General features: G+C 39.0%; 1 protein-coding gene and 1 long non-coding RNA gene across 6 annotated transcripts in view; one reads left to right on the top strand and one right to left on the bottom strand.

Annotated features, from left to right (window-relative positions):
- Positions 1-2,245, bottom strand: part of LOC141572918 (uncharacterized) — a 28,983-nt gene extending 26,738 nt beyond the window's left edge. Inside the window, exon 1 of the long non-coding RNA XR_012498481.2 lies at positions 1,202-2,245. This is a non-coding gene — a long non-coding RNA (uncharacterized LOC141572918). The remainder of the gene's footprint in view (positions 1-1,201) is intronic.
- Positions 1-17,265, top strand: part of PLCE1 (phospholipase C epsilon 1) — a 290,230-nt gene that overhangs the window by 254,089 nt on the left and 18,876 nt on the right. For all 5 annotated transcript variants that reach the window (XM_019739801.3, XM_019739784.3, XM_019739792.3 and 2 more), the window contains 5 exons: positions 756-885; positions 6,202-6,323; positions 7,208-7,325; positions 11,321-11,452; positions 12,490-12,777. In XM_019739801.3, the coding sequence (XP_019595360.3) occupies positions 756-885; positions 6,202-6,323; positions 7,208-7,325; positions 11,321-11,452; positions 12,490-12,777 (790 nt within the window). The remainder of the gene's footprint in view (positions 1-755; positions 886-6,201; positions 6,324-7,207; positions 7,326-11,320; positions 11,453-12,489; positions 12,778-17,265) is intronic.

Genomic DNA, 17,265 nt, shown 5'->3' with positions numbered 1-17,265 from the left:
TATACCATAGTGTACTGGCCCCATTCCCCAATTGTTGGACTTTCATACTGTTGCCTATTTTTAATTCATGCATGTAATTTTTCCTGTATTTTGGATTATTTCCTTATGCTAGAGTCCCAGACTTACATTTATTCTTGTGTCCTGTGATATCCCTTCATAGTAATTCTAGTCGACTGTAGAGGCTCATGACCTCCCAATCAGCACACATCAAGTTTTTGGAAGTTTCTAAGCCTAACTTGTTAACCTGATGGTGGTTCTGATAAAATCTGTTGAAAAATATTTAAACCAACAACTATTCATTTGTTCTCCTTATCCATAGTAATTCTAACATTTTTCTCAAGATCCAAAGCCTTTAGATATTATTTTAAGAAGAAAAACCGTTTTATCTTTCTTTTTAAAAGCAGAAATTTACTTTTCTAAACTTAATGGGCTGACTCAATTCCTCATCATTTGAGATTGATGGTGGTTCTCTGAAGCACCGAGGTTTCTCCTGGAGGGTTTGCCCCCGGGAACCCAGATTCCTTGTGGTTTTTCCTAAAATGTCCAGGATCCCTCCTGTGGGGATATTAACATTCACCCAGTGATTAGCCTTGTAGGTCAAGTGAATTTAGATTTTTGTTTTCTTCCCCAAGTGAATCAACACAGGACCATCCACTTTTAATGACTGCGGTAAGCATGAGGTGGTCATTGCAAAAGCTATAAATGAAAGTTCACTAGCTTAGCATCTGCGGTCTTTAATTATTGATATCTTACAGGCTCATCAGTTGGCATCCATGCAAGCTCAGGCCTATAATGGTGGGAGTGCCAACCCCCCACCTGCTAATAATGAGGAGGAGGAAGATGAAGAAGACGAATATGATTATGACTACGAATCTCTGTCTGACGGTAAGAGAAACAGAATCCCATGCTTGCGCACGGAAGTGCCTGTATAAGGTTTTCTGTTGTTGTTTTGATGGGGTTTTCCCCCCCAAAAAAATAAATCTGGCACTCCATAGATCAACAATACAAATTGCTGTAGTATTGTCCAAGAGTTTCTGAATCCCATCACTTTAGCGAGGAGGACCAAGCAAGGAAAGAGATGTTAGCCACCACTGCCACCATTCAAGGAAAGGAAGGGAACGTTTGGGATGTAACACGGGTCATTCTTAAGTGAATTTCTGGAACAAGAGTTGGACTTACAGCAGAGAAACCCCATTCTCACCTTTTCAGTGTCTGGCGTGGCTGATGCTCTTGGTGGCTGAATCTTTGTTGTCTCCTACACCCCCTGCAAGGGGGCAGCATTACGTTTCTGTACTCTCTGCTCCGCCCTTTGGCAGCTTTCACTTCTGCTTTCTATTATAGAAGTATAGAAAGGAAAGAAGCATCATTTCCCTCCCCTCCTACCTGCCTCTTCACATTACTAAGCCAACCAGACATTTTCTTCTGGCCCCACCAAAGAGACAAAACATCACGGATGGCTAATGTTCCAATACAGAAAGTCACATGAATGATGTTAAATAGAGATTACGGTGAAGGATTTTTTTTACATAAGAATTAGGTTTCAGGTGTGTTTTGTTTGCACTAAATTAGTGGCATTTGTTATAGATTGCAAAATGTTTTCTCAGGTACCATTGCTGATGCTAGACTGTTTCATTTTGGCAACTTCTGAAGGATAACAATGTAGTAATGAAAATTTGCCACAGTTCCTATTTACATAAGCTTTATATATGCACCGTGTTTCCCCAAAAATAAGACCTAGATGGACAATCAGCTCTAATGCGTCTTTTGGAGCAAAAATTAATATAAGACCAGGTCTTATATAATATATTATATTATATTATATTATATTATATTATATTATATTATATTACATTATATTATAATTATATTATATTATGGCCAGTATTATATTATATTATATTGTGTTTATTATATTATATTATATTATATTATATTATATTATATTATATTATATTATATTATATTATATTATATTATACCTGGTCTTATAGTAAAATAAGACCAGGTCTTATATTAATTTTTACTCCAAAAGACGCATTAGAGCTGATTGTCCAGCTAGGTCTTATTTTAGGGAAACAGTAGACTATATTACTTCTCTGGAGAGTAATGGTTTTACTAATGTGCAGATATGCACAGGCCAGCAACCATTTACCACTGGCCTTAAGACAGCCAAGCCACCCTCCACATGTCTGCTTCTTGTGCGGCAGAATTGTCTCCTAGTCATGTTTGATTCTGTGACCCTCAATCACAGCCAGCAGGTACAGTCCAGTTTCTTTCTGCCCCACAAATACAATACTGGGCTATGTCCGTTTTTTAAATTACAGTTGACATACGATATTATATCAGTTTCAGGGGTAAAACTCAGTGATCATCATTTATATTCTTTATGATGTGATCACCACAATAAGTCTAGTAACCATCTGCCACCACACAAGTTACTCTGATAATACTGTTTTTTTCTATGCTGTACATTACATCCCCATGACTTTTTTTTAATAACTGGAGGTTTGTACCTCTTATTCCCCTTCACCTTTTGCCCCTCCTCTCTGGCAACCATCAGTTTGTTCTCTATGTCTATGACTCTGTTTCTATTTTGTTTTATTTGTTCATTTGTTTTATTTTTTTAGATTTCACATATAAGTAAAACATATGGTATTTATCTTTCTCTGACTTATTTCATTTAGCATAATAATCTCTAGGTTCATCCATGTTGTTACAAATGGCATGACTTTAGTCTTTTTATGGCTGAGTGATATTCCATTTTGTATATGCACCACATCTTCTTTATCCATTCATCTATTGATGGACACTTACCATGTTTCCCTGAAAATAAGACCTAGCCAGATCATCAGCTCTAATGCGTCTTTTGGAGCAAAAATTAATATAAGATCTGGTCTTTTTTTAATATAAGACCAGGTATAATATAATATAATATAATGTAATATAATATTGCATATAATATAATGTAATATATTATATTAATATAAGACCAGTCTTATATTAATTTTTGCTCCAAAAGGCACATTAGAGCTGATGGTCCAGCTAGGTCTTCTTTTTGGGGAAACACGGTAGTTGTTTCCATATCTTGACTCTTGTAAATAATGCTGCAATGAACATCAGGGTGCATATATCTTTTCAGATTATTGTTTTTGTTTTCTTCAGAAGTGGAATTGCTATGTCCATTTAATATTTGTCTTTAGCAATAATTGATTGTTTCATACCATCAACTAAAAGCCAGTTTACTTGACTTGAAATCCCATCAGATAATATGAGGAGCATATTATCTGATGGGAAGATCAAAAGAAGGAGTAAATGAAAAGGAGTCAAGATAATTTCTGGTATCCTATTCCTGAAAAGTTGTGGGAATATGAACATTTTCATATTAATTTATTCTTCCCCATGGGCCTCTACTACAGTCGTGGTGATGTATTCTCGTAGAAGAACAAATGTATTCAGACAGAAAGGAAAACCACATTTAAGATACCACCCAATCCAGATGTCATTTGCTTCTGTAAGAAGTTAGTGCACACTGGAAGATGAATTCACTCTCTGTCATAAATCACTCCTGTGTTTTTCCTGTGCTTTTGAGAACAAGAAAAGAGAAGATGTTTCTTAATTATTAGCATTATTATTACAGGTGTTTAGGTATGCAAATAACAAAATGAACAGGTAGGGGGAGGCTCTTTCTGATATACAGGCATGTCTCAGAGATATTGTGGGTTCAAGTATCACAATAAAACAAGTTGTAACCTTTTGCTGGTAGAGGGTTCTTGCCTTCAATTTGTAAAAAAAAAAATGCAACATCGGTGAAATGCAATAAAATGAAGTGTGCCTGCATTTCCAGTTAGGAGAGTAAAATTTAACCCGTACCCCACTGAATTTCTCTGATAACTGAGTGCTTTTTTAAACCCGCGTGTGCTGCGGTGGGGTAGAAATGGAAAGGCAGCACGACCAGGTCCTGCGCCAAAGGACTCGGAGACCTTGGTACCGTCCTTTCACCACTCTAGGCCTTAGGTCCGTTCCTCCAATGTGTAATGAGAAGGTACTGTTACATGTTCACTAACATTCTCCTTTCTTCCAGCACTAATATCTATAGGATCTATGACAATTAAGTCCACTGTTACCACGTGATTATTTCCCATGTCATTGGAAGATTCCTGCCTGGCTGATTCCCAAACAGGCCTTATAGTTATGCTGTGACTTGTTTAAGTTTGTCCTATTCAGGCTTCCTTATGCTACTATTAAATGCCCTGTGAATCTTCACTTTTGGTTGTGGTTTGTGGTGCTTCACTCATCTCTGCTTCCTTCTACCATCTTCACTTTCTCCAGCCTAGACGAGAAGAAAATAGAAACATGCCTGATGTGGGTAGGACCATTCCCAGCTTCGTAGGGAGAAACTCAAAGGTTTCTTAGCTTCTTGTAATGATGGGTCCTTTTGAGGATGAGATGGAATCTGTGACCACTCCCCTCGGAGAAATAAACATGTTCTCCAATTTCTACATAAAATTGCTGGCGTGTTCACAGGCCTTCTGAGGCCCTTGCAGGTGTCCCAGGTTAAGAACCTACCTCGAGAATCTGGGTGGCCCAGTTTATCTCTGTGACAGCTCGAGTCCTCAGTTTTCATATCTATAAAATGAGAAAATTAGTCTAAAGCCTCTTTGGCTATAAAAACGTGATGATTCCTAACCACAAAATCACTTCCAGAAAAATCTAAAGGAAGTTGCAAATGAGGTTCATGTATTGCAGGAACCACTATTCTGCCTTTTAGCCGATAAGTTCTAAAGGACTATTTACTTAATTAAATTTCATTAAATAAATGTAGATTAATTTTCCCCAACCTTGTGGTTTATATTGACTAGCTTGGACCATGCACTAGAGTACAGATTTGAATTTGCCACTTAATGTATATTTTACGACAATGACTACATGAATCTAACAAGTTAATCAATTTCTATCCATTTGACCTAATGTATTATTGGGAGTATTACAACACGTCAGAAACTGAAAATATAAAATGTGAATGTGGCCTCTTGATTAACACTAACAATATTTGCACTTCTTTTATCACTAGCCCTTGCATCCCTGAATAGTCAAAACATTAAATCGATGGAATGTTTCTCGTTTCATTGATCTTTATCACCTAAGCTGTTGTTATTTATGCTTTGCTTTCATATCTTAGTTTATCTGGCTTTTCGTCTTAATTTTTCTTACTTTTATCCCCTTTCTGATTCTGTTTTTCTGTAGCAGATGTCCTTACTGTTTCTCCTGCTTCTAACAGTCAGGAAGGTAAAGCCATTCGAACTGGGCATTTTAACTGCATGAATGTCAGCGTTCTGTTTCCAATTTATTAGGCCTGATTAGCATGAAGTTGTGATACTCATATGAATAAAAATTTAATAAAATGACTGATCTCATTCAGGTCTCAGCACCCTGCATGGCCCTGCTTTGCTGTAAGGATATTTTGGTCTAAGCATTTGTGGTCTGATGAGATAGGAAATCCTGGGTGAGAAATGAGCTTTCTTGTTTTTCATTTTAAAAGCACATAATTATGACATACCTCTAACACCTTTAAGATCATTTTGAGTAGAAATACCAAAACAAAAATATAAAATTATCTCTCATACTTTAGCTATTTTTAGATATATTTTAATTTCTATCCCTAAGATTTTCACTTAATACATTGACAAACAATTATGAAAACTTGATTTTCCAATTAAGTATAATTGTGAAAACTACATTGCAAATAACAATGTATTTTTTCTTCTGGTTTTGACATTTCTAGAGGTAAAAGAAGCTAATAGCTTCATTTTAAAGTGAGAGTGATTAAATCCTGTATGTACCATCAAGAAGTGCTTCAACCACTAAATCCTTCCCAAACTTGTGTGCTAAGAGCTTCTTGACACAGGGTATCTTCCATAACGTTTGCACAGTTCCAATCATCTGTATGAAAATCAGCCTTCTCGTTTAGATTATGTCTGTATGGTACCAAAACTACTGACAAATTAATCCATTCCATCAAAAATAAACCTATTATTTAACAAATTTAAAAATTATACTTCAAGCCCTCATTTTGGTAACATGTAGCCAGCCTCAGTTTTACAGATAAGCGCAAGCATCTGGATAGCCTTGCAATGATGTAGACATAGCCCTTAAGTGAAGCATTTGGTTCTTGTTCGCTGAAGCCTGCCAACTCATTTTCAGACAACATTCTAGAAGACAGACCTGAAAATAAATCATGTAATGACAAGCTTCAGTTTGAGTATAATGAAGAAATCCCCAAGAGGATAAAGAAAGCAGATAACTCTGCTTGCAACAAAGGAAAGGTGGGTGAATGGTTTCTGTTAAATTCCACTTGGACCATGGTACTCTCATCAGTTTCAGGTGGGATTTCCCTCCCTCCCTATCCCTTCCCTTCACCTTTCCGCTCACTTTCCCTTAGATGCCAAAGCCCACATGGTGATGCTATGGGACACCCACCTGCCATTTGTAGAAGGTTAGTCATTGATTCATCCAACCAATACATACTAAAGGTGTACTGTGTTGCAGGCACTGAGGTGGCACAGAAGGTGGGTTAGAGATGGAGACAAACCTGTAAATAGTGCTTGTAGATAAGAACAAAGAGCAGTGATTACACAGTGTTATCAGAGCATCGGGGAAGAGGATGTTGGAGAAGGAAGATTTGGCCAAGCCAACAAAAACGGCACACAGGCCAAGAGGACAGCCTGGTACATTCAAGGAATTGCTAGGAGTTTTACAGGTGTTTGGGAATCATCAAAAAGGTTAACGGGGACCAGACTGTGAAGTGTTAACAGAGGTTTGGCACTGAGAATAGAAAGATAAATGAGATACCCAGACCCTACCCACAAGTGCCTCACAGTATGTAGACTCTGAGCAAATCTGTAGCCATCATTGCAGTGATATTGTTGGATAACAGAAGAATAAAATATGTGAAAAATGTAATCCACAGAAGATATATACCCAATTATCTATTTATTCAATGAATGTGCATTGACTGTTCCACGTTTATGACACTGGACTATGTCCCATGAGTTAGACTCATCCCTTACTCTCAGAAAGCTTTTACTCTAGGACGGGATAAATGTGGAGCAAGATGAAACACACTGGTGACATGAGAAAGGAACAGATAAAGAGCTTCGGAGCGGTATATACCTTCCATGTCAACTCATATCATTTTTTTCCTTGACAGGTTTATGACATGGAACTGGGAGAAGAATTTTATCTTCCTCAGAATAAAAAGGAAAGCAGACAGATTGCCCCAGAGCTTTCTGACCTTGTCATCTATTGCCAAGCAGTAAAATTCCCAGGTAAGAGTAGGCAATGTTGTCTACAACATTTAAAGATACCAAAAGATAAAATATGCTATTTATTTAACTGGACATTGGGAATACTCTCAAAATAACGAAACTGTATCCCAAAATCAGTTCCAATACCTCCTATTTATTTATTTATTTATTATTTGCTTTGATGCTCATGAGAAAAATACTATAAAATGTTTATTTTCCAGATCATAGTATGTCTTTTTATAATAGTTCATAATGATAGTTATTATATTCATAATATATAATAGCTAAAATGTATGAAGCATTTAAGCACTAAGATTTGTGTAAAAATTTGCATACATCATCTTATTGAGTTCATAATAATTCTATGAGGTAGTGGATTTATCTCTGTTTTTTAAATGAAGTCTGAGAGAGATGAAGTAATTGGCCTGAGGTTTCGGAGTGTATTAGTTAAGACTCTTTTGCTTGAAAGTGGCAGAAATTGACTTAAGCAAAGAAGAAATGTATTGGCTCATGTATTGAACAATAAAGGGATACAACTTCAGGTACAGCTTGTTTCAGGTCTTTCTCACTCCCCATTTCTCACTCTGCCTCCACTGTGTTGGCCCTGTTCCCTTTGTGATTGCAAGGCAGCTACAGCAGGTATTTCCACATTCAGCTTCAGTGTAAGAGTCTCTTCCAGAACTTTCAGCAGTTACTGTTTTTCATTGGGTCCTTTGCCCGTCCCTGAACCAATCACTATGGCCGAGGTCATGCAGTGTTCTGCCAGTCTAGGACCTGTGTCACATGCCCTATCCCTGAGCTGGGTAGCGAGACTCCACCCATACCGCATGGACCAAGGACGTGGTTTCAGTGGGAGAAAAGGTTTCCCCAATTGGCCATTTCTAGAAGTACAGTGAACTTATGGTGATAACAGCACTTCCTCTCCCCGCCAAAAATGTGCATTTCAGTTAATAAAAGGTAGAACTATGATTGTGAAGCCTGTCTGTCTCCAGTGCGTTACACTGCCTCTCTTGTTAGGGTACGCCATCAGTGAGCTCACCCAATTCTGTGTCCCACAAATGGGCCAGCAGGAGGTACAGGGCAAATAAGAAAGTTCATAAATGTATGGAAGACAGAAAAATTCATCTCCTTATACTAAGAAAAGGGATTCCCTTGCACAAGATGTCGAGAACAGAAAAACAGCTGGAATTGGGGGATTGTCTAAATGTTAGTAAACAGGGTATATAAACTTGGCCTGGAGAGGAAGTTAAAATACCAACCCTCATTATTCTCAGGAGGGTCAGAATGTAGATCCTGGCTTCCAGAGATTTATCTTAAGCACCAGTTCTCACACTCTGCGCTGAAAATGGGCCAGAGAGGTACTGGGCTATTTATAAATTAGGTAACAGTGGTCTTTTTACACACGGGGGCGTGGGGGAATAATAGATAGAACTTTCTCAATTGGAAAGTTTGGCAGCTGTTACTGCTTATCCACTAACAAATTCTATTGAGGACATGAATGAATAAGTGACAAGCATTTCAAAGAAATGCAGAAATCTAGCCATTTAGGTTTTGTTTCACAGCTCATGACTTTCCGTCACATAAGTATAATATGATCGTATTTGCGGCTGATGAAATTGTTTTTATGATGAGGTAAAATCTGTGTCTTGTCAAAGAGTTTTGTGACCTGCGTGTCCTTCGTCTCGGGAACCAGTTTGAGGGCCACTTCATTCAAGAATCACACTCACTACATCTCTTGTTCTTTATAAATTCAGCTGACACTACATCCAAACCATTCTGCAGCCTTTGTCTTCTCTTCTCAAGCACTTACAAATAAAGACCACAAATTCCCAAAGATATTTGAAGTCGCTGTGAAAGATAAAGTTTCTGTCCCAGTAGAGAATTGTGGAAGAATGAAAAGGTCACTTAGTGCAGCTTCTGACTTGAGGCACAAGCTAAGCATGGGATTGTTTGGCTTATTTTTAAATTCCCAAATATGCTGTATTCTCACAAGTGTTTATGTAGCATGCATTCTTTATAGGTATACTATATTTTAATTTTTGTTTAGTAATTGAAGTTTTGTACATTTTTCTTTCCCCAAATTTATTGCCTCTCTCAAAATAACTAAATTGTGTTGCCAGAATCATTGTTATAATACCCTCTAAATATTTATTGTAATTATGATTTGTTTTGATGCTCATGAGGAAAAATACCACAAAATAATGCATTTTGCTTCACGAGTGATTTTAATTTTGCTGCATTATCCATTTCAATGCATCACAAGTCCCTTCCAAGGAGCCACATGCAAAAATAAAAAAATCTTTAGAGCAGTGAGCAGTGACAATTATGTGTTACAACCTCTCGCCGAAGTAACTTCCCCAAGATCACAACCCACTTCAGTGGCAGGACTCGACTCCTTGGTGACCTTGACTAGGACAGTTATATGACTTCCCTGCACTTCAGATTCCTTATCTGTGAAAGAGACATAACAGTCCTACCTTGCAGGTGGTTGTAAAAATATAGCACTAAAGTATATAATGTGATTAGCACACTGTCTACAAAGTCATTGACTTGGTGGAAATTGTGGTTGTGGCCATTATTATTGGTCAGTGACCCAACAGGGCAGATGAAGGCCCTTTTTGCTCCTTCCATTACTTCTCTGGCTCTCCAGATTTCTGCCCTTTCTTGATCACCCAACCCTTGTTCTTCCTTCCTCACCCCACCCCAAGAGAAAAACCAACCTCTTCACAGAAGGGCCCACATAACCTGGGGGATATCAACATGTGCCAGGATATGTACAAAACCCCCGGAATGAACACAGCACCTCATTCTGGCCCCTCATCAGTTTTACCTGGGAGAAAATCCCGTTACATTGTTGTGTAGAGGGCAAAATGCACACAAAACTTTAAGGTAAAGCATAAACACTCACTAGTCCAAGTTTCTGTATCTTTGCAGTTACAGATACATCAGAGAAAAAAAAAAATTTAGAAGTCCCACAGCTGCTACGAATTGAGCACTTTCTCTGAACAAGACGCTCTCCTAAGCATGTGTATGTACATTATCTCCTTTCGTCCTAACCACAGCCCTTTTACAGACGAAATGGTGCAGAGAAGTTAAGTAACTTGTGTGAGGTCACGTCGCTAGGAACTGGGTTTACACACCAAAGTCTACACTCTTATTCAACACTCCTTTATCCTGTCTTCTCTAATGATGCCCTTGGAAGGCGTATTCTCATCTCAGAGAGGACCTCCAGGATGCTGCTTCGGCTGAAAGAATTACTCTCTATTGGGACAATTGTAGACAGTGGAAACAGTTTGGAGGCAACTCTGGCTTCCTTGGTGCCTTGAAATCACTCTTCCTGCCCTGCATCCGGGTCTGCATGGTGTACATTCATTTCCTTGTTCAGCGAATATCTATTAAGTTGCTCCTGTGCACCAGGCACTGCACCAGACAGGAAGGATCCAGGGAGCGGTTGGACCAGAAGTGAGAAAGAGAAGCCATGAAGATCCTTATCACCATCATATGTTTCCTATTTAATCCTCAGACCAACCCTGTCAGCTCTTATTATTATGCCCGTTCTGTAGCTGAGAAAACCGAAGAACAAAGAAGGCAGCTGTTAAGTCAAAGCTCGTACTGGCAGGAATTAAACCTGGACGATGTGACTCTAAAACTCAAGCCACTCTTTCATCTCTCCAAATAGAGTACTTAGGTCCTGATAATTACATACTGACTGGAGCACCTTCTTTTTGTGCAATTTTTCGAAATCCTTCTGGTACACAATCAAGTGGGGGAGGGTGTGGTTTTGTGGTCATTCTGTAATAATCATGCAGCTCTTGTCACATTTGCCTACAGAGATAAAAACTTTGCTATAATTGTCTACAATACTATTATTAACAGTGCTAAAAATGCTAGTAGGTTTTCTGTACTGGGTTACAAAGGAGTAGTAGGACTTCAAAATAAATATTAATAGGGATGGAAAATGTTGAGTTCCCTTGCTTGTAGTTTTTGGCTTATTTATTTTCATTTTATGGGAACAGGCCTGTCAACTCTCAATGCATCTGGCTCTAGCAGAGGAAAAGAAAGGAAAAGCAGGAAGTCCATTTTTGGCAACAATCCGGGCAGAATGAGCCCTGGGGAGACAGCATCATTTAACAAGACATCTGGAAAAAGTAAAGTCACCTTCTTACAATATCTTAGCCTGACTCTGCATGCTGGATGATTTTGCTATTTTACTGTCTAAGCACTTCCCTTGCACTTTTTAATTTTTTTATTTTCATGAATGTGTATATTATCTAAGTGTGGTATCAATGTTTTTAAATTATGAATTTACATTTTTAATTTCCTAAAAAATAGTATTTCGCTGAAGATGTTCTAACAGTGTTTGCCTCAAAAGAAAGAAATTGGAACCACCTTGGAACATTCTAGTGGTTCTTGGAACTGCTCGCTTCACCATTATAATTCCAGAAGATATATCCATTTTATTTCTAATTACTTTTTATGATAAAAGTAATAAATTCTCATAGTTAAAAACTCAAACAATACAGGGTATTATTAAAATTCCTTTCCACACTCAATGGCCTAGTTCTACGCCCCAGAGGTAACCACTGTTAAGTTTATGGTGTTTTGTTCAAGAAAAATAAGATCCTTTTTAAGATGATCCAAATGGGATATAACTGAACATACTTGTGTAACTTGTATATTGCTATAACTTTTCACATTGCTTTCTGTACATATATCTACCTTATTCTCATCAATACCTCTGTGGCTTTCCATTGTGTGTATGCACTGTCATTTATATAACCAGTTCCTCCCTGGTAGAACATTTGGGTTGTTTCCTGGGACTTTTTTGTTGCTTTCTTTTTCTCTTATTTTTTTTTTCTTTTTTTTCTTTTTGCTATAAAAAACAATGCTAGTGGGAACACTTTTGTACATATATTTTGTTTTTGTGCAAATGAGGACAGAGGAGGTTCTGAGGCAAAGGACTTTCAGGCTTGTCATTTAAAACAAGTGTTTCTACATTCATTTTAAAGCTTAGTAGCTATAATTTTGTTTCAAGGTGGTAGACTAACTCACAAGTAACGCTCAAGATCTATTTGGATGTGTTATGTGGTTATACTTGTTTACTGGGATGTTGTTCAGGTTTATCGTTCTAAAATATTTCAAGTTTTCTACACTAATCTGAGGCTAATCTTTTGGGGGGGTTTAGGTTCCTTTGAAGGAATGCGACAGGCCTGGGAGGAATCTTCCCCTCTCAGCCCAACCACGTCCCTCAGCGCTATCATTAGAACTCCCAAGTGTTACCATATCTCATCGCTGAATGAAAATGCCGCCAAACGTCTGTGTCGCAGGTATTCTCAGAAACTGATCCAGCACACCGCCTGTCAGCTGCTGAGGACGTACCCAGCTGCCACCCGCATTGACTCATCCAACCCCAACCCCCTCATGTTCTGGCTGCATGGGATTCAGCTCGTGGCACTCAACTACCAGACAGATGGTAATGGGCCTACTGCACGTACCAGGGTGCCTCCTCACCTTTCCCCTTTGCAGCTTCTATTTCAGTAAACGTAGTTAGTTCCACAAATAACACTTTTTTTGAAAGGGGCAAGATTCCAGACTGGGGCATACCATCCATATGTAAGAGTAAAACTACAGACGACAGAAAACAAGGGAATTTGATAGTGAATTGTGCCCTTGATGTTTCAGAGCGAAAGCGGTAGAAAAGAACATTGAAGGGGCCCCTAATAATCTCCTGTTCCTACCTCCTTTTGTAAGCACTTTTTAAACCTAAGATTGCTCTTGTGTGTCTTTAAACATGACACTGTTTAGGACTGTGTCCAATTTGTTTTTAAAGATCTTTTGGGGTAGAGAGTTCCTAACACCCCTTAGTAAGCTGTCTTGCTAAGCTGTTCTTCTTTGTGGTCAATAAGTAGGTGTCGCCCCCAAATGCATTGCAAGTTAAAACTATTTTAGCTTCTCATCCCTTTGAGATTGAAATGGAGAATAATGGTCATTGCTCTAAGAGTAGCTCCGTAACACAAAGAAAACAAGTATGTGAATGACATGAACAGAGAAAGTAGTGTTTGTGTTTCTCCACTGTCGTCAAGACTCTCGTAACAGGAATAACTGATGAAGCCTAAAAGTCCAGAATAAAAGCTACCATACATTATACACTCACTGTGCACCAGGCACTGTGCTAAATTCTTGACCCCTATTATCTCATTTACTCTTTGCGACAGCCCTAAGTGGTCAGTACCTTTATCATCTCCAGTCCTCAGACGAGCAAACCAAGGCACAGAGCAATTGACTTGCTCAAGGTCACAGAATGATTTATAATAATAAATTCAAGGACTGTGGGAATTTGGAAGATGAAGTATTTTGTTTCCACTTGGTTATGGGGGCAGGAAAGGAGCTGCAGAAGATTTAAAAAAAAGAGTAGATGAGGAATGTTTCTTCGAAGCTCATTCAAAAATCAGTCTTTGCTTTGAACACTCAAGCAGCCTTCTCATTCCTCTCTGGTGAACTGAATCAGACCCTAAGTAACTGTACTGACCCCGTCAACCACAGCATAGCCCTGTCTCAGCCAAGGTCAAACCACACCTTTAGCTCCAGAACCAGCTAGCCACCTGGCACTGGCATAACAGTGCGCGTTTGTGCCTGGCTGCAGATGTATTTTTTTTTTTGCCCTTGTAATATTTGCTTCTTTCAATTGAAATTGAATAAGACAATGCAGGTGAAGAACCATACTTAGCAGAGTACCTGGCACATAGAAAGCATTCCACAAATGTTAACTATCATTAAGTGTTTTTGATAAGTTATAAAAACAGTATGCTTTGGACTTACAAGTGGAAATAATAGTGAAATATTTTCAAAGTTGTAAAAATTTCTTTTCAGTCTTCCCCAAGTGGCTTGTGGGCTCACATCTCTGGCCCTGTCTGTAGCCTTATGTCCACTGGCGCCCTTCATTATTATGATTCTGAAATATTTTAAGTAAACTGAAATGACTAGAAAAATTATTTTTCTCAAGGAAATGAAAATGCATTTGGTTTTGGATGTACCCTTTCTCCTGAAGTGCCAAGGCTGGGGCAGACACACTGGCTCCACCGATGGCAGAGGGAGCCACAGGTGAAGGGGCCATGGGAAATGCCCCTCCTTTGGGCCACCCTACAGTCCAGAAGCAAACACTGAGGCTGCAGCTTGACTTTCACTCACCCTCAAAGGCACTACCTCTCTCCTGAATCAAGCCCAGAGTGCATGTTCGAGCAGCCCCTCTCAGCGGAGGCAAATGGCTGTGTTGATGGTTCATCCTCAAGCTTCTCTACACAATCTTCTAACCCAGGAAAGAGTGCTGCCATAAGACCTCCCTTGATTCAATGCAGCAGGCAATGATTAAACATCTCCCCATGTGGACCAAGCACAAGCTACATGCAGCTCCCTGACGTTCACCTGCATAAATGGTCTTCATTTCCGTGAACTGAGGGGTAGAGCCTGGTCAATACCTTGCACACAATAGATGCTCAATAAATGTGCTCTGCACTGAGCTGAACAGATTGTCCCTGTCAGCCCTACTGTAACCTGCACCTGTGGTTCTTGGTTTTTGGTTCAGATCTCTTCTAGGTACTTTGCTATGGATTGCAAGTCCAAGGAGACAGATAAGAGTTCACAGTGGAATCATTATTTTTTAATTTTTGCAAAGAAAACTTAGGGAGTGCTTGATTTTCCATGAAATGTCCCAACCAAATAACAGAGAACCCCCTCCCAGTGTCCCTCCAGCTTCCAAATATGTTCCGTGGATCATCTTGCCTTATCACTTCCTGAATTTCAGGGGACCCTGATGCCCCAAAGGGGTGTCCCTGGACTTAGAGTCATCCCTTCCCAGGATTTCTAATGGCTTCGTCAACTATAAGAAAGTTTGCAGCAATCTAGAACCAGGAATAGCCCAGGTCTACACTCAGTGAAAACCAACTCAAGTTCAGAAACCGACTTGAGCCTCATGTGCAAACCTGGTTATTGCTGGCAGCAGTTCCTCAAAGTGCTTTCCACCTGGGACAGAATAATTCTGCCTCATGTCCCAGGACCTACAAGTGTGTAGACAGGCAGCCCCGGTCAAAAGAAAGCTTCTATTATTTATTATGCTCTCTTGAATGATGGTTAAACTCTTTAGGATGACTTTTCCAGCCCCAAAATATAGGGATAATTATTAAAGGAATGGTGTCTACTTAATATAGGGTTTTTAAATAAATAGGAGACCATAAAGGTAATAATAAGCTTGGTCTGCCATCACATGCGTTGACTGAGAGGAGTGATTGGGTTACATGGATTCATGCACACTTTTTCACTTAGTTAAAACGGGGTTTAAAACTGTAGCCCCAGATGCAGTTCTGCGACCACCCCTAGGGCACAGTAGGAGGGCTAGATTTGAGGTCCCACCTTTATTCCAACCTGAGCAGCTTCAGTTGGATCTGTTTTACATATTGGATCACCAAATGAGATTGTAGTTAAGAAAAAGTGCATTAAAGTTTTGGAAAGCTCCAAAGATAGACACAGAGCTAATAAAATCAGACTTCAAACCCAAATGGGTGTTGGTATCTAATCATAATTTAATAGCTACTGATTATTGGAGACCTTCTGTGTGCCAAATGCTGGGGTAGGGACTTTCACATGTTATCTCATTTATCTTTATGACAGCCCTATGAGATGTCTATTATATGGCTCGGTAGTTAAGACTGGGAACTATGGATCAGGGTATCTGGGTTCAAACCCTAGCCTCCATCACTTACTAACTGTGTACTTTGGGTTCTTTCACTTCTTGTGTCTCAGTTTCCTCATCTATAAAAATGTGACTACCACATGGGTTATTGGAAAGCACAAAGTACCAGTGGTTAGAAGCCTGGTACATAGTAAGAGTACAGTAAAGTGTGAGCTGCTATAACTTTCTAGAAATATATATCCATTTCACATTTTCCAACTCTGCGTGAACTAGTTGGCTTCACTCTCTTAGCCACCCTAGCCCATGTTTGTTTCTCTGTCACAGAGTGGCCTGGGAAGAGAATTTTCTGACTGCAGGCAACAACTGGCCTCAGTGAATCAGTCACATTGAGACTGGAAGGGGCCTGAAAGATGGGGTCCAGAGCACTAATTTTATAAATAAGGAGACCGGGGCCCAAGGAACTTTCATATATCTAAGGCATCTTCCCCAAAGAATTCCAGCACACGATCCCAGCCAACCCCATATACGTGGAAAAATGTTACACACGAGACAAATGGAGGCCAACTTATTACTCCGTGGTGCTTACCACACTTCTCTTTGATATTGGTCCATGTAGCAAAGTTCACTCAGCACATGGAAGGAATCTATCAGAGGGAACATTTATCAGGTGTGTCTTATAAACGTTTTGCTCATTTGGGCAACTTTATACAGACTTGCGCCATCAGATGAGCATTTGAGTGTGTAAGGGCCCGAAACAGTGCAGAAATGCAGTTGTTCATCAAAGAACTGTGCCAAGTCAAATCTGGCCACAAAAGACTGGAAGCCTTTGTGAGGGTTCCCAGAGTTTGTACTTGAGGGGATTGTGAACATGATGTGAATCACATGTGATAAAGTTTTGTTTTGTGTGTTTTGTTTTTCATATTTATGATTAAAAAAAGAGGTGAGTATTGTAATTTATGGGTTGAAATTGAGATTTCAAGGAAAGATATGTTTTTCTGGCTATCCTCCCAGTCTTTCTTGAACTATTAAGATTTTATCTTATATTTGAAAAAGCAAGAATTGGTCAAATGATTATATGCATGGTTTGGTGTTTGGGGATAAGAAAATTCCATTACTATTCCTTTCTAAAACTCAGTATAAAATGAGGTATTTCAAAGGTGTTTTTTGTTTTGTTTTGTTTTTTTGATGTTTTCTGTTTGGTTGGTTGATTGCCTTTCTTTTTTTCTTTTTCTTTTTTTTTTTTTTTTTTTTTTCTTTGATGGATGTTGTAAGTTT

Source organism: Rhinolophus sinicus, chromosome 15, assembly GCF_057876585.1.
Source record: "Rhinolophus sinicus isolate RSI-liver-muscle chromosome 15, RSI-T2T, whole genome shotgun sequence".
Lineage (NCBI taxonomy): Eukaryota > Metazoa > Chordata > Mammalia > Chiroptera > Rhinolophidae > Rhinolophus > Rhinolophus sinicus.
Note: the sequence above shows the minus strand (reverse complement) of the source record. Positions and strands in the feature narration are given on the sequence as shown.